Here is a 17,941-nt window from a genome sequence, read left to right as displayed (position 1 = left end):
TCTCTTTGCTTAAAGGATCCCTTTCAATATTTCCTGCAGAGCTGGTTTGGTGTTTGCAAATTCTTTCAGTTTTTGTTTGTCCTGGAAGCTTTTGATCTCTCCTTCTATTTTCAATGAAAGCCTAGCTGGATATAGTATTCTTGGCTGCATGTTTTTCTCGTTTAGTGCTCTGAATATATCATGCCAGCTCTTTCTGGCCTGCCAGGTCTCTCTGGATAAGTCTGCTGCCAATCTAATGTTTTTATCCTTGTATGTTACAGACTTCTTTTCCTGGGCCGCTTTCAGGATTTTCTCTTTGTCCCTAAGACTTGTAAATTTTACTATCAGGTGACAGGGTGTGGACCTATTTTTATTGATTTTGAGGGGTGTTCTCTGCATCTCCTGGATTTTGATGTTTGTTCCCTTTGCCATACTGGGGAAATTCTATGCAATAATTCTCTCCCATATACCTTCTGCTCCCCTCTCTCTTTCTTCTTCTTCTGGAATCCCAATTATTCTAATGTTGTGTCATCTTATGGTGTCACTTATGTCTTGAATTCTCTTCTCGTGGTCCAGTATTTGTTTGTCTCTCTTTTGCTCAGCTTCTTTATTCTCTGTCATTTGGTCTTCTATGTCACTAATTCTTTCTTCTGCCTCATTTATCCTGGCAGTAAGAGCCTCCGTTTTTTATTGCACCTCATTAACAGCTTTTTTTATTTCAACTTGGTTAGATTTTAGTTCTTTTATTTCTCCAGAAAGGGCTTTTATCTCTCCGGAGAGCGTTTCTCTAATATCTTCCATACCTTTTTCGAGTCCGGCTAGAACCTTGAGAATCGTCATTCTGAACTCTAGATCTGTCATATTACCAATGTCCATATTGATTAGGTCCCCCAGCCTTTGGTACTGCCTCTTGTTCTTTTTTTCGTGGTGAGTTTTTCTGCCTTGTCATTTTGTCCAGATAAGATTTGCTTTCTCCTCCTCTAGAATTCTGCTGTTCTCCTTGGTGAGTGAAGTTGGTCTTGCTGGGTTTCTTGTTGATCTTCTGGGGGAGGGGCCTGTTGTAGTGATTCTCAAGTGTCTTTGCCGGAGGCGGAATTGCCCTGCCCTTATCAGGGGCCAGGGTTTGCTTTCAGGAGTTTTTGTTCCCTTGTTTTATTTTAGTCTTTTATTTTTTCTTTCCTATTGACATATTACCTTTTCCTTTGTGGTTTATTGTTTTAGTGTTGCTCTAGGGTTTACAATAGGCATCTCTTAACTTATTTCAGTCTACTCTCATTTTACTACTTTATGTCTACTTTAATCTTAAAGGGTCTTATATTTTCCTCCTTCCATCCTTTGTGCTATTATCATACATTTAATTCCTCTATCTATACTATGAAGGTCACACATATTTATTCTTCAGTCAGCATCTTTTAATCTAACAGTTATTAGGAGAAAGTTCTATTATTTAGTTAACTTTTCTGACACTCTTTTTTTGTGTAGTTAAAGATTTTCATCTGTTATTATTTTCCCTTTTTTGTTTAAAGATTTTATTTACTTATTTTACACACAGAGAAAGAGAGAGAGAGAGGAGGAAGAGCATAATCAAGGGGAGTGGCAGGCAGAAGGAAAGGGACATGCAGCTTCCCTGCTGAGCAGGGAGCCCGATGTGGGGCTCAATGTGGGGCTCGATCCCAGGACCCTGGGATCATGACCCACACTGAAGGCAGACGCTTAACAACTGAGCCACCCAGGTGCCCCTATTTTCCTTCTTCTGATAAACTTCTCTTAACATATTGTTGTACATGTCTGCTGTCATAGAATCCTCTTAACTTGTAATTATCTGAAAATTTATTTTTTAAAAGATTTTATTTATTTACTTGACAGAGAGAGAGAGATCACAAGTAGGCAGAGCATCAGGCAAGAGAGAGAGGGGGAAGCAGGCTCCCTGCTGAGCAGAGAGCTCGATGCGAGCCTCCATCCCAGGACCCTGAGATCATGACCTGAGCTGAAGGCAGATTCTTAACCCATTGAACCACCCAGGTGCCCTGAAAATTTACTTTACCTTAATTTTTGAAGGATGTTTTCCCTATGAATTATAGGTTTATGATTATTTTAAAACAATCATTTCTTGAGTTGTCTTGAGGCTTGTATTGTTTCTGTTCTCATCCTTTTACTTTTTTACCTACTATGTAATTTTTTCCTGTTTGTTTTTAAGATTCTTTGTTACTATTTTCAGCAGTTTGGTTTTGCTGTGCCTTGGGGGGGTGTGTGTGTTTGCCTTGCTTTTGACTTTTGGGGATGTGGCTGTATAGTTTGTATCGAATTTGGGTAATATTTGGCCATTATTTCTTTGAATATATGTGCCTTCCCATCTCTTTTCTTGGGACACCATGTAAATGTATGTTAGACTGCTTTATATTGTTTCACAGGTCGCTGAGGATCAATTCATTTCTTAAACCAATTTTTTTCTCTCTGCTTCATTTTGGAAAATGTCTACTCCTATTTCTTCAAGTTCTTGTTTGTTTGTAAAAGTTGGGGTTACTACCTACTCAGAAATAGAGTAGGTATTACTGGACAACCAAAAGTATTTACTTGTTAACTCTCTTATAGATAAAGAGAGATACTGATTAGTAATAAAAATGTCTTTGCTTTCAAGCAAATAGTATGATAGGGAAGCAGCTTTTACAACGTAGGAAGAACAGTATGGTTTTTAAAAAATTGTCATTTATTAATATATAACTTTCATGAATTCATACTTAGAAAGGGCAGGACAACATCTCTCCTTGTGGATTTTCTTATGTTGTTTCATGTTTGTCTATCTTATCCAAGTAAGGCTGAGAAGTAAGTTTGCCTTTAAATGAGAGAAACTGCTTATAATAGCCTCTTCTGATTGGTGATACATATTAGAATTTGTTTTATAAACTGCTAAAAGAAATATTCCCTTAAATTTTAAACTCTAGTTACTCTGAGCTCAGATAGACTGGGTAACATTGATGTCAGGCAAGTACAAGTCTTTACATATAGATAGTTGATTATTTGAGTTTATTTTGTTACTTTGGTTTGTTTGAAAAATCATAATGTAAACTCTTGGTTAAAATTTCAACTTTTCTATAAAGATGAAAATTAAAATTAGTAGTTCTATTCAGTACTTACTATAATTATGTACTCTAGAATTTGTTTTCTAAGTGTTATTTTTAAATGAAAATACAAAATTACTAGAATTAAATATGGAGACAAAAAATAATATTGAAGTAATGAAGACATTTTCAAACATGACATGAAATTGAGAATCATAAAAGATATATCAGTAAATTTCAACTATATGAAAATAAAATTATTTGAATAAGGCAGGAAAAAAAACTACCTATCATAACTATATCAAAAAATACATGAGAAACTGGAAAAAATGTTTTCAATTTATATAGCTGACAGAAAGCTAATTTTGTATTAATTCCTAATATATTCCAGGATATTCATTATAGCATTATTTGTAATAGTACGTTTTTGGAAACACTAAATGTCCCTCAACAGTAGTTGAGTTAAATAAATGGTTTATCCACAAATTAGAAAACTGTACTACAACTGTTAAGTTGTACTTAAGTTGTTAAGTACAACTGTACTATAACTGTACTATAACTGTTCATTATACATGAAATAGCCTGTAGAGCTGTCTCGGCATATAGTAGGCTTCCAGTATCTGTTTATTGATGAATGAATGAGTGTTAAAGTGAACAAAGGCACTGTTGAACATACTCTGTATAGAATGCTATCATTTGTGTTAAAAAAAAAAAAGAATGTATACAAATGTGTGTGTATGCATGGAGCGCACCAGGGAATATATACAAGAAAGTGACAAGTTAGCAGAAGATTTTGGTAGATGAGAGATGGAGGTGGTAGTAGGCCCAAAGACAGAGGGTAGGAAATGACTTTTGGTGTCTTATGAATTTTGTAACATATGCATTTTTAAACGTTTTGAATAATTAATATTTGGCACAAAATACTGTCTTTGCAGGGATGAAAGTGAACCTGCCCAAATAGAAGATTTAAGTGTTGTTAAACCTGATGGCTGGCTTGATGATGAACCAAAATTTATTCCAGATCCTAATGCTGAAAAACCAGATGACTGGTAAACATTCTTCATCTTCACATGTTAATTTCATACATTACTTATTTGCTTTTTGTTACTAGTTCATATGACTGACAGAGACTCAAGGTCGCTGTACTTGAGGTCACTGTAAATGTGTAGATACACATTTTCATCTGTGGAACTTTTATGCTGATTTTTTTTTCTAATTTCCTAAGGAATGAAGACATGGATGGAGAATGGGAGGCACCTCGTATTTCTAATCCAGCATGTCGAATTGGGTGTGGTGAGTGGACACCTCCGCTGATAGATAACCCCAAGTACAAAGGAGTGTGGAGACCGCCGATGATAGATAATCCTAACTACCAGGTAAAAACCACTTGTTCCAATTCCACAGTACGGTTTAAAATGCTGTGATACTTCCATTATATATCTAGTTACTGATAACGTTATATTAACTTTTAGAAATTTGATTTGTGATAGTATGTATTAACTATCTTAAGAAGTCAAAGAAAATAGACTCCAACTAATTTATATTTAAAAAGTAAAGTATTCTTGGGGCACCTGGCTGGCTTGGTCCATAAAGTATGTGACTTTTGATGTCTGCATTCTAAGCGTAAGCTCCGCATTGAGCATAGAGTTTACTTAAAAAAAAAAAAATAGTAAAATATTCTTTATGTAATTTTCTGGGGGGATAATATTAAGCACTAAAGATCAATCACTACATACTGTATTTTTCCCTAGTAGTTGATGATTACTCTGAAATCAAGTTCTATTTTAGAATGAAACATAAGAAATGAGTTCTGTGCAGGAGACCTCACATTGTACATTTTAGTAATTGATGCCTGTGTTTAATTAATGTGCTCCTTTTTTTCTGGTTTTATTAAACTTTGGATTTTTTAAAATATGAATTAGGTATCTTTTGAGTATACCTAGATTTGGGGGTAGAAATCTCTATGTTATCCATTTAACCCTCTAGCTTTATCTAATTATTCTTTAACATTTTCTAATATTTATTATAGGGATGCAGTTACATATTCCATTTGTTTACTGTAGCTTTTTCTTCTTAGCATTTATCATAGACTCAGTACTTTGGTAACTTCTTTGTTGAATGTCTGTCTCCCTCATTACTTCAAATTTAATCGAGGAACCATGTCTCTGTTGATCATCACTCGGTCCCTAGCATCTGGCGTAGTGCCTGGTACAGAATAGACATATATGATGGAAGAGTGAGTGAGTAATCATATTGTCGAATTTTTTTATTTGGTTGAGTTTAATCAGTCAATCAGGAACTTTTACGTTGAATTTTTTTCTGAGATTCAACCATGACTGATAATTGATGCCCCTCATGAGTATATATTAAAAGGAGTGGCTTCCCATCTGCCTGTAGTTCAGGTCATGATCTCAGGGTCCTGAGATTGAGCCCTGCATCAGGCTCCCTGTTCAGTGAAGGGTCTGTTTCTCCTTCTCCCTTTGCCCCTCCCTGGTACTTGTGTGTGTTCTCTCTCTCTCTCTCTCAAATAAATAAATAAAATCTTTTAAAAAAGTACTTTATAAAAATTTTTTTAAAAACAAAACAAGTGGCTTCATATTTACCATACAGTGATCTCTCTGATTTGTGTAATTTTGATGACTTCTTGCTTTGAATAACTTTACTGAGTATAAAAAAAACTTGTCTAAAATAGTATCGCTTACTTGTGAAATTTAATTACTCAAGTTTGTGTGTGTGTTGGATTTTCCCTTTGCCTGTTTTTGCAGTTTATTCATAGAGAACATTGTGTATAGAATGAGAAGAACCAAGTTCTTATTTCCAACGACTTGCTAATGAGTTAGTATCTGTTAACGTTTTCTTTTTTCTCCAATTAGTACTGCTGATTTCATTCAACAGCAATGACTTCTATTTTATTTATTTGTTTGTTTATTGAAAGAGTGAGGGCGAGACAGAAGGGCCAGAGGGAAAGAGAGAGAGAGTGCCAAGGAGGCTCCATGCGCAGCATGGAGCCCATCATGGGGCTCATCTCACGACTCTGAAATCATGATCCTAGCCAAAATCAAGAGTTGGACACTTAACTGAGCCACCCAGGAGCCCCATTGACAACAGTGACTTCTTCAATAGCATTTATAATGAAATTATTTTATTTGAAAATGTCTTTAAATTATTTTTTCTTTATTATTTTTTTCCAGGGAATCTGGAGTCCTCGAAAAATTCCTAATCCAGATTATTTTGAAGATGATCATCCATTTCTTCTGACTAATTTCCGCGCTCTTGGTTTAGAGCTTTGGTCTATGACCTCTGATATCTACTTTGATAATTTTATTATCTGTTCGGAAAAGGAAATAGCAGATCGCTGGGCTGCAGATGGTTGGGGAGTGAAGATAATGGTAGCAAATGCTAACGAGGTACAGTATTTACCATAGAGTAGTCATAGGACTTCATCCTGGTTATAGGTTATACAAATGGCCCTTAAAAGGTAAAATATATGCAATAATTACTAAATGTACTTAAATAAATTTGCTGGTAAAATATTTAGCCTTGCTATATTATGACACGACTTCATCATGAACTGTATCATGGACTATATATATTTGTATGTCTTCATTAAATTATGATAGCATAATGGGATTTAATTACCTACTTGCTATTTATAAGGAGACTACTTAATATCCTGATCACCTTGTCAATTCACGGCCTACGTGGTTACAGTGATATAAATATTATTCTTTATTCATTTAAAAAATTTTTTGTTTAGGGGAGTACAGAGGATTTTAAAACTTATTATTATTAAATTGTGTTCCAGTATTTTTTTACTCAAATGTTAACACTGTTTAGAAATATTAAGCTAAATATTTTGACACAATGCATCTTGGAGAGTGTATTTTTAAAATCAATTTCTGTAAAGAAAAATACCTTATATTTGATTTCTTTGGACATTAGCAAAAGCCACCAAAAGAGTAGGTAAAGGGGTTTTCATTTTGAGACTTTTTAAATTTAGACACTTAATGATTTTAGATTCTATTTTAATGAGAGAAACAGTTTCCTCACTGAAGGTTGTGTGTAAAATTTCTTAATAAAAAAATGAAAACCATAATTTCCAGGTTGATCTTATTAATAAGTTCTTTAAAAGTACAGAACCAGAATGAATTATTGAGCATTGTATACTTATAAATCAAGGAGATAATATATCCATAAAGAGTAATTCTATCCTTAAGCTTACCAAAAAAATAAAGTTTTCATAATTCTTACTGATAGATATATTTTCTATGACTACTTATAGATGCTAGTAGAGTTTAAACTGCAGTGTATAAGATGAGAAAATAGAATATTTTAGCCTACAAGTTCATCACTCCTTAATATACAACACCTATGTAAAATAAGTTGGTGATTTGTAGGTGGTATTTCCTAATTAATGTTTATAAAATCTGAATTTCATTTTCATGCTTATTTCCTCTATAGCCTGGTATATTTAAACAGTTAATGGCAGCTGCTGAAGAGCGCCCATGGCTTTGGTTCGTTTATTTTGTGACAGCAGGGCTTCCAATAGTATTAATTGCTTCATTTTGTTGGCCAAGAAAAGTCAAGGTAAAGAAATTGAATTTCCTTCAACTTAAAATAAATCTCCCAGTGTTTAGGTGTTCTATTGAGCAATGATTCTTTTTTTTTATTTAAAATCAGTTAATGAACATATAATGTATTATTAGTTTCCGAGGTAGAGGTCAGTGACTCCTCAGTCTTATAGAACACCCAGTGCCCTTTACATCGTGTGCCCTTCTTAATGTCCATCAGCAGTTACCCCATCCCTCTGCCTCCCACCCCTCCAGCAACCCTCAGTTTGTTTCTGATGATTAAGAATCTCTTACAGTTTGTCTCCCTCTCTGGTTTTGTCTTGTTTCATTTTTTTCCTCTCTTTCCCTATGATCCTCTGCCTTGTTTTTTCAATTCTACATATGATAATTGTCTTTCTCTGATTGACTTATTTTGCTTAGCATAATACCCTCTAGTTCCATCCATGTCACTGAAAATGGCAAGATTTCATTTTTTTCAATGTCTGAATAGTATTCCATTTTGTGTGTGTGTATGTATGTATATGTATGTGTGTGTGTATATATATATATGTATATATATATATATATATATATCACATCTTCTTTATCCATTTACCTGTTGGTGGATATATGGGCTCTTTCCATAGTTTGGCTGTTTTGGACATTGGGGCTGTAAATGATGGGGCACAGGTGCCCCTTCAGATCACTATATTTGTATCTATAGGGTAAATGCCCAGTAGTGCAATTGCTGGCTCACAGGGTAGCTCTATTTTCAACTTTTTGAGGAACCTCCATACTGTTTTCCACAGTGGCTGCACCAGCTTGCATTCCCACCAACAGTGTAAAAGGTTCCCCTTTCTCCCCATCCTCACCAACATCTGTCACTTCCTGACTTGTTAATTTTAGCTATTCTGACTGGTGTGAGGTGGTATCTCATTGTGGTTTGGATTTGTATTTCCCAGATACTGAGTGATGTTGGGCGCTTTTTCTTGTCTATTGGTCATTTGGATGTCTTGGGTGAAATGTCTGTTCATGTCTTCTGCCCATTTCTTGATTGGATGATTTGTTCTTTGGGTGTTGAGTTTGACAAATTCTTTATAGATTTTGGATACTAGCCCTTTATATGATATGTCATTTGGAAATATCTCCTCCCATTCTGTCAGTTGTCTTTTGGTTTTGTCGACTGTTTCCTTTTCTGTGACAAAGATTTTATCTTGATGAAGTCCCCCAATAGTTCATTTTTGTCTTTGTTTCTCTTGCCTCTGGAGACGTGTCTAGCAAGAAGTTGCTGTGGCTGAGGTCACAGAACTTGTGTTCTCCTCTAGGATTTTAATGGATTCCTGCCTCACATTTAGGTCTCATCCATTTTGAGTCTATTTTTGTATGGGTGTAAGGAAATGGCCCAATTTCATTCTTCTGCATGTGGCTGTCCAAGTTTCCCAACACCATTTGTTGAAGAGACTGTCTTGTATTCCATTGGATATTCTTTCTTGTTTTGTCCAATATTCATTGACTGTAGAGTTGAGGGTCCATTTCTGGGTTCTCTATTCCGTTCTACTGATCTATGTGTCTGTAATTGTGCCAGTACCATACTATCTTGATTACAGCTTTGTAATAGAGCTTGAAGTCTGGAATCGTGATGCCACCAACTTTGGTTTTCTTTCTTAACATTCCTTTGGCTATTCTGGGTCTTTTGTGGTTCCATACAAATTTTAGGATTCTTTGTCCCAGCTCTGTGAAAAGTTGATGGTATTTTGACAGGAATTGCATTAAATGTATAGATTGCTCTAGGTAGCATAGACATTTTCAGAATGTTTGTTCTTCCAATCCATAAGCATGGAACATTTTTCCATTTCTTTGTGTCTTCCTCAGTTTCTTTCATGGGTGTTCTATAGTTTTCTGAGTACAGATCTGTTGTATCTTTGGTTAGGTTTATTCCTAGGTATCTTGTGGTTTTGGGTGCAGTTGTAAATTGAATCTACTCCTTAATTTCTCTTTCTTCTGTCTCATTGTTATTGTGTAGAAATGTAACTGATTTCTATGCATTGATTTTATATCCTGCCACTTTGCTGAATTCCTATATGAGTTCTAGTGATTTGGGGGTAGGGTCTTTTGGATTTTCCACATAGAGTATTACGTTATCTGTGAAGGGTGAGAGTTTGAGTTCTTTGTTCATTCAGATGCCTTTTATCTCTTTTTGTTGTTTGACTGCTGGAGGCTAGGACTTCTAGTACTGTGTTGAATAGCAGTGGTGATAGTGGACATCCCTTCCATGTTCTGACCTTAGGGAAAAAGCTCTCAGTTTTTCCCCCACTGAGAATGATATTCACTGTGGGCTTTTCATATATGGCTTTTATGATATTGAGGTGTGTTCCCTCTATCGCTACACTATAAAGAGTTTTAATCAAGAAAGGATGCTGTACTTTGTCAAATGCTTTTCACGCATCTATTGAGAGGTTCATATCGTTCTTGTCCTTTCTTCCATTAATGCAATGTATCACATTTATTGATTTGTGGACGTTGAACCACCCTTGGCAGCCCATGAATAAATCCCACTTGGTCGTGGCGAATAATCCTTTTAATGTACTGTTAGATCCTATTGGTTAGTATTTTGGTGAGAATTTTTGCATCCATGTTCATCAGGGATATTTGTCTGTAGCTCTTCTTTTTGGTGGGGTCTTTGTCTGTTTTGGGGATCGAGGTAATGCTGGCCTTAGAAAATGAGTTTGGAAGTTTTCCTTCTATTTTTATTTTTTGAAATGGCTTCGAAGGAATAGGTATTAATTCCTTAAATGTTTGGTAGAATTCCCCATGAAAGCCATCTGGCTCTGAGCTCTTGTTTGGTGGGAGATTTTTGATGACTGCTTTAATTTCTTGCCGGTTATTGGCCTGTTCAAGTTTTCTGTTTCTTCCTGTTTCCTTTTTGGTACTTTATACATCTCTGGGAATGTATCAATTTCTTCCAGATTGCTTATTTTTTGGCATATAATTGCTCATAATATGTTCTTTTTTTTTTAAGATTTTATTTATTTATTTGACAGACAGAGATCACAAGTAGGCAGAGAGGCAGGCAGAGAGAGGAAGGGAAGCAGGCTCCCTGCTGAGCAGAGATTCCCGATGCGGGGCTCGATCCCAGGACCCCGGGATCATGACCTGAGCTGAAGGCAGCGGCTTAACCCACTGAGCCACCCAGGCGCCCCGCTCATAATATGTTCTTAAAATTGTTTGTATTTCTTTGGTGTTGTTTGTGATCTCTCCTCTTTCATTCATAATTTTATTTATTGGGGGCCTTTCTCTTTTTGGCAAGTCTGGCCAGGGGCTTATCAATCTTTTGTTTAATTTTAAAAATCTTATTTATTTCTTTAATTTATTTGAGACAGAGAGAATGAGTGAGAGAGAAAGCATGAGTGGGGTGGAGGGACAGAGGGAGAAGCAGACTCCCTGCTGAGCAGGAAGCCCAACCTGAGGCTCAATCTCATGACCCTGGGATCATGACCAGAGTTGAAGGCAGATGCTTAATAGACTGAATCACCCAGGTGCCCCGATCTTACTAATTCTTTCAAAGAACCAGCTCCTAGTTTCATTGATCCTTTCTACAGTTCTTTTGGTTTCTAATCCATTGATTTCTTCTCTGATCTTTATTAATTTTCTTCTCCTTCTGGGTTTTGGCTTTATTTGCTATTCTTCCTCCAGCTCCTTTAGGTGTAAGGTAAGGTTGTGTATTTGAGACCTCTCTTGTTTTTTGAGAAAGGCTTGTAGTGCTTTATACTTCCCTCTTACGGCCACCTTTGCTGCATCCCAAAGGTTTTAAACATTTGTGTTTTCATTTTCATTTGTTTCCATGAATTTTTTAAAACCCTTTTTTAATTTCCTGGTTGGCCCATTTATTCTTTAGTAGGATGCTCTTTAGCCTCCATGTATTTGAGTTATTTCCAAATTTCCTCTTGTGATTGAGTTCTCAAAGCATTGTGGTCTGATAATATGCAGGGAATAATCTCAGTCTTTTGGTACTGGTTGAGACCTGATTTGTGACCCAGTATGTGATCTAGTCTGGAGAATGTTCCATGTGCTGTCAAGAAGAATGTGTATTGCTTTAGGATGGAATGCTCTGAATATATCTGTGAAGTCCATCTGGTACAGTGTGTAATTCAAAGTCCTTGTTTCCTTGTTGATTTTCTGCTTAGATGATCTGTCCACTGCAGTGAGGGGGGATGTTAAATTCCGCTCCAGTTATTGTATTATTATTGATGTGTTTCTTTGATTTTGTTATTAATTGGCTTATATAATTGGCTACTCCCATGTTAGGTGCATAAACATATACAATTGTTAGATCTTCTTGTTGGCTATACCCTTTATTTTTTTTTTTAACTTATTTTTTTTCAGCATAACAGTATTCCTTGTTTTTGCACCACACCCAGTGCTCCATGCAATTCGTGCCCTCTCTAATACCCACCACCTGGTTCCCCCAACCTCCCACCCCCCGCCCCTTCAAAACCCTCAGATTGTTTTTCAGAGTCCATAGTCTCTCATGGTTCACCTCCCCTTCCAATTTCCCCCAACTCCCTTCTCCTCTCTAACTCCCCATGTCCTCCATGCTATTTGTTATGCTCCACAAATAAGTGAAACCATATGATAATTGACTCTCTCTGCTTGACTGATTTCACTCAGCATAATCTCTTCCAGTCCCATCCATGTTGCCACAAAAGTTGAGTATTCATCCTTTCTGATGGAGGCATAATACTCCATAGTGTATATGGACCACATCCTCCTTATCCATTCGTCCGTTGAAGGGCATCTTGGTTCTTTCCACAGTTTGGCGACCGTGGCCATTGCTGCTATAAACATTGGGGTTCAGATGGCCCTTCTTTTCACTACATTTGTATCTTTGGGGTAAATACCCAGCAGTGCAAGTGCAGGGTCATAGGGAAGCTCTATTTTTAATTTCTTGAGGAATCTCCACACTGTTTTCCAAAGTGGCTGCACCAACTTGCATTCCCACCAATAATGTAAGAGGGTTCCCCTTTCTCCACATCCCCTCCAACACATGTTGTTTCCTGTCTTGCTGATTTTGGCCATTCTAACTGGTGTAAGGTGGTATCTCAATGTGGTTTTAATTTGAATCTCCCTGATGGCTAGTGATGATGAACATTTTGTCATGTGTCTGTTAGCCATTTGTATGTCTTCATTGGAGAAGTGTCTGTTCATATCTTCTGCCCATTTATTGATATGATTATCTGTTTTGTGTGTGTTGAGTTTGAGGAGTTCTTTATAGATCCTGGATATCAACCTTTTGTCTGTACTGTCATTTGCAAATATCTTCTCCCATTCCGTGGGTTGCCTCTTTGTTTTGTTGACTGTTTCCTTTGCTGTGCAGAAGCTTTTGATTTTGATGAAGTCCCAAAAGTTTATTTTCACTTTTGTTTCCATTGCCTTTGGAGACATATCTTGAAAGAAGTTGCTGTGGCTGATATCGAAGAGATTACTGCCTATGTTCTCCTCTAGGATTCTGATGGATTCTTGTCTTACATTGAGGTCTTTTATCCATTTTGAGTTTATTTTTGTGTACAGTGTAAGATTATGATATAGTGTCCTTCTTTATCTCTTATTACAATCTTCAGTTCAAAATCTAATTTGTTGGGATGCCTGGGTGGCTCAGTTGGTTAAGTGTTTGCCTTCCGCTCAGGTCATGATCTCAGGGTCCTGGGAATGAGCCCCACAGTGGGCTCCCTGCTTAGTGGGGAGCCTGCTTCTCCCTCTCCCTCTGCTGCTTCTCCTGCTTGGGCTTTCTCTCTCTCTTTCTCTCTCTCTTTCTCTGTCAAATAAATAAAATCTTTAAAAAAATAAAATCTAATTTGTCTGTTATAAGGATTGCCACCCCAGCTTCTTTTGATGTCCATTGGCATGAAAATTGGTTTTCCACCCCTTCACTTTCAATCTGGAGGGGTCTTTGAGTCTAAAATAGTCTCTTGCAGATAGCATATGGATGGATCTTGCTTTTTTAATCCAATCTGATACCCTCTGTCTTTTGATGGGGGCATTGAGCCCATTTACATTCAGAATAACTATTGAAAGATATGAATTTAGTGCCATTGCATTACCTGTGAAGTCACTGTTTCTGTATATTGTCTCTGTTTCTTTCTGGTTTATGTTACTTTTGGGCTCACTCTCCACTCAAAAGGTCCCTTTAAGTATTTCTTGTAGGGCTGGTTTGGTATCACAAATTCTTTTACTTTTTGTTTGTCCTGGAAGCTTTTTATCTCTTCTTCTATTTTGAAAGACATCCTAGCTGGATAAAGTATTCTTAGCTGCATATTTTTCTCATTTAGCACCCTGAATATATCATGTCAGTCTTATCTGGCCTGCCAGGTCTCTGGACAGGTTTGAGTGAGTGATTCTTAAAAGTGATAAGCTAAATTTCCTATGAGTTCTTACTGCTGATTCAATGTGTTTGATATCAGTTATTGCCAAAAAAATATTTTTTTAAAAAATAGAACTTTGTTTTTACTAAAAATAGCTTTTATTAAACTACCACAGAAAAAATACGAAGATTCAGAGTATAAAAAAACTGACATATGTAAACCACAAACAAAGGGAGCACTAGAGCAAGAAGTGAAGGAAAAGAAAGCTGCCTTGGAGAAACCAGTAGACTTGGAAGAAGAAAAAAAGCAAAGTGATGGTGAAACTCTTGAAACTCCTGAGAAAGGTAGGATTATGATAGGTAGGTAGGTAGGTAGGTAGCCAAAGGTAGGATAGTGATAGTGAGTTACAATGGGGACCCTGAGCCAAATTCGTAAAAAGGGAAGATTATCTGGTAAACACTAGCTATTATACTTATTGTCAAATATCTACCATCTGAATCACTGTGAGCCTGCGACTGTGGCAGAGAGGAGTAATGGCCCCTGCCTGGGTGCTGTACCCTGAGCAGCCATCCTGCTTACAGTTCTTGTTTTCTACGAAGAGAGAGATTTAAGAGCAAGTATGCATCCCATGTGCTGTAACTGTTTGAAGGGGCTTTTCTTGCCTCCAAGAATGTAGCTGAGATGGGAGGCACAGAGAGAACAGCCTCTGTAGGAGAGAAATAGGTTTAAGGCAGGTAATGGTGGCCACAAAATTAACACCAAGTCTTTTAGTGGCTGTTGTTCCTCAGGTAGTTTAACATGTAGAATGAATAATTTAATGGCCCAAAAGGACTGCTGAATCATATGCCCCCTCCGCACCCTATGCTATACTCCTAAAAATGCTCAAACTGAAGAACTAAGACTTTTTGGTGGGTCTCCATTGAGATCTGCTTACACTAATCTAGGTAGCAATAAAACTGTCACTATTTGCCAGGTGTCTCAAGACAGGCTCCAGACCAAGCCCCTTACAATTTATGTCTTGAGCACTGTTTTTAACTTAATAGTTGATGAAACAGTTGACTTAAAAATCATACTCTCCAAAAAATACACACGTATATTTACATATGTATGTGTTCATATGTATACATATATATATTTGCCTTTTATATTACATGTAAACTGAGTGCTTAAGAACTTCTTAAACCTGTCTCTTCCCTCAAATATGATTTATTTATAAAATGTTGTAAAATAATATTTGCAATTAATTTTTTAGAATTTTCTCATGATAGAAATTGCCTTTAAATATTAGAATTTAAATAAATCCCCTTGAATTTAATACTTCTCAGTAGCAAAATTCTAATTCAAGTCTTTGCCTATAATAAAAATCTATATTCTAGAAGAGGAAGGTGAACCTGGAGAAAAGAGCGAAGAAGAAATTGAAATCATAGAAGGACAAGAAGAGGGTAATAAATCAAATAAGTCTGGATCAGAGGATGAGGTAAACAAGTCTTTAACAGAAAATAAACTAGATTTTATGTATGATTGTTATCCATAAAAATTATCTTTTTTTTTTTTTAAGATTTTATTTATTTATTTGACAGAGAGAGATCACAAGTAGATGGCGAGGCAGGCAGAGAGAGAGAGAGGGAAGCAGGATCTCCGCTGAGCAGAGAACCCGATGTGGGACTCAATCCCAGGACCCCGAGATCATGACCTGAGCCGAAGGCAGCGGCTTAACCCACTGAGCCACCCAGGCGCCCCATAAAAATTATCTTAATGAAACTGTCTGGTTTACAGAGAATCTTTTCAAGGTCCTACTATACAAAATTTGGCCATATTTCTCTAAGCTTTCATAAGAGCCTCCATATTGTTTTTGAAATGTATTCATAAAGAAGGTACGAAAATGCTATAATTTATATCCTCTTAATGCCTGATGAGAAAAAGTATATAGTAAGCCTGGGGTTTACAAAATAGAGCTGCATCTGTAAAAAATTATGTCTTTATCGTTAGTCTGTTGAAAATCATAATAAACAGACCATTTGAATATTTAAAAGGTAATTCTCTTTATTACAAGACAATTTTCTTTAGACCCATTATAAAAACATTCTCATGGTCTGAATAATTGTCACATTTTGTAATATTTCATTCATTGGGTAGTTGAGTAGTATCTGCCTGATAGGGTGTTTTTTCTCAAATCTTTAATAAACTGGTTTTCCCATTAACTTGATATGTCTACCCCTTTCTGCCTCCTGATATATAACAGAACTTTCTACAGTGCCTCTTTTTAGTCAGTTATTCTGGAATCAGAAACCATCCAGGATATGATTCAGAACCAGAGCTTTCTCTTTTTACCCAACATGTACCAAAGGCCTGTTTTCTCTACCTGCTGGCCCTTAGGAGCTGCATGACCTCAAGGCAGTCCCGGTCCTTAGCGCCCTCAGTACTCAGTGCTGGGCAGGGGAATATCACTGTTTTGCCTGGCCTCTGCATATGATGATGTAAACTTGCTGTTTTGTCTCTTTGAAGAAATCTCTCACATAAATGTGTTTTATTGTTATTGTTTGTTTTCAATACATATGCTTAGTTACTGGTCTTAACTGCCTGTGAGTTCTTAAAGGGGTTTTGGGGGCACATTAGTATGAATATACATATTACAGGAAGCCAGGTGAAAGATAATTTCTTCCAGGACAGTTTTAAACAGTCATCATTTCACCTGTCTCTCTCTTAATAATAGTACTTGTAATCATTCAGTCAGATTCATGTCTAGTTATATTTTGCTTCATAAAACATTTTGTGTACCTTTAAAAATATTTTAATTCTTTGTCTTTTAGTCTTCTTATATATCAGGGGGCTAACATAAGCCAACTTGTGTATAGTGTGACCTTGAAAATAATTATAACTTTTGTATAATACCATATAATGCCTTCATTATTTTATTTTGTGACAAGTTTAATTTACATATGAGTGGTTATTGGATAAGGAAAAAAAAAGACGATAAATTTGATGTTTCCCTTCCCTTTCTCCTAATTTTCTTAAACTACTGTGTCAGAAGTTCTGAAAATGTCTCTGTAAATCTAGCTCAGCAATTCATTACTTGTAAAACTACTGCGATGAAGTTAGTGCATAATATTCCACACAATGAAAAGATCATATAGCCTCTAATTAGCTATGACATTGAGATTAAATTCCAAATGATAAAATAATTGAGTTGTTAGCAGTATTCCTTGTCAGAGGTGTGTCTGAATCAGCTGAATTTTTCTAAAAATGTAATCATAACAAAGGGTGAACAAATTAAAACACATTAACTTACGTACACATTCTTGACCAGCTTCATGAATTAAAGAACACATATAAGATAGCACTTTTTAGAACATGTATTTTAGAGACTAAGAAATATGTTATGGACTGTTTACCCATTGTGTGAAAATAAGCATTTGCATCATTCTTTCTTCTAGATGAAAGAAGCGGATGAGAGCACGGGATCTGGAGACGGGCCAGTGAAGTCAGTACGCAAGAGAAGAGTACGAAAGGAATAAACTATATCCAAGTATTTTTAATTCCTGAGCGAGATATTTGGCATTCCAACATCAGTGTGCCAGAGCTGAACTTGAGTCATTCTGCACATGTTTCTAATATCTAGCAATGTTATTCTTCCGGACATTTATTTTAGTCTTTCTTTTCAGGAAAAAAATAACAAAAAACAAAAAACAAAAAACAAAAAAAAAACTTTGAAGTTACCTGGTCTTTGAATTTAGAATAAAAAAGAGTGGCACGTTACTTATCGGATTTAAGAGATTAATATCATTAGAAGTTACCGAGTTTTAAAAGTTGGAGAAAGTTTTGGTTTGTACAGAGCAAAATTGGAAAATCAGTCACTGGAATTTCCTCTTAAACAGCTATAGGACAATATAACAGGTAGTTCTCTAATAAGAATGAGTCCGTGTTCTGTTGTACAGAGCTAAACACAATAAAGTTTCTGTATGGTTGTTTGATTCTATCCACAATTGAAAGTGTT

General features: G+C 36.1%; 1 protein-coding gene across 2 annotated transcripts in view; it reads left to right on the top strand.

Annotated features, from left to right (window-relative positions):
* CLGN (calmegin) overlaps positions 1-17,616 on the top strand; it is a 61,967-nt gene extending 44,351 nt beyond the window's left edge. For both annotated transcript variants that reach the window (XM_047718493.1, XM_047718492.1), the window contains exons 9-15: positions 3,974-4,087; positions 4,264-4,414; positions 6,230-6,445; positions 7,500-7,625; positions 14,123-14,291; positions 15,324-15,424; positions 17,382-17,616. In XM_047718493.1, coding sequence (XP_047574449.1) covers positions 3,974-4,087; positions 4,264-4,414; positions 6,230-6,445; positions 7,500-7,625; positions 14,123-14,291; positions 15,324-15,424; positions 17,382-17,462 — 958 coding nt within the window. In that variant the 3' untranslated portion in view covers positions 17,463-17,616. The remainder of the gene's footprint in view (positions 1-3,973; positions 4,088-4,263; positions 4,415-6,229; positions 6,446-7,499; positions 7,626-14,122; positions 14,292-15,323; positions 15,425-17,381) is intronic.
* Positions 17,617-17,941: the final 325 nt, after the last annotated feature.

The sequence above is a fragment of the Lutra lutra genome, chromosome 2 (genome assembly GCF_902655055.1).
Source record: "Lutra lutra chromosome 2, mLutLut1.2, whole genome shotgun sequence".
NCBI lineage: Eukaryota > Metazoa > Chordata > Mammalia > Carnivora > Mustelidae > Lutra > Lutra lutra.
Note: the sequence above shows the minus strand (reverse complement) of the source record. Positions and strands in the feature narration are given on the sequence as shown.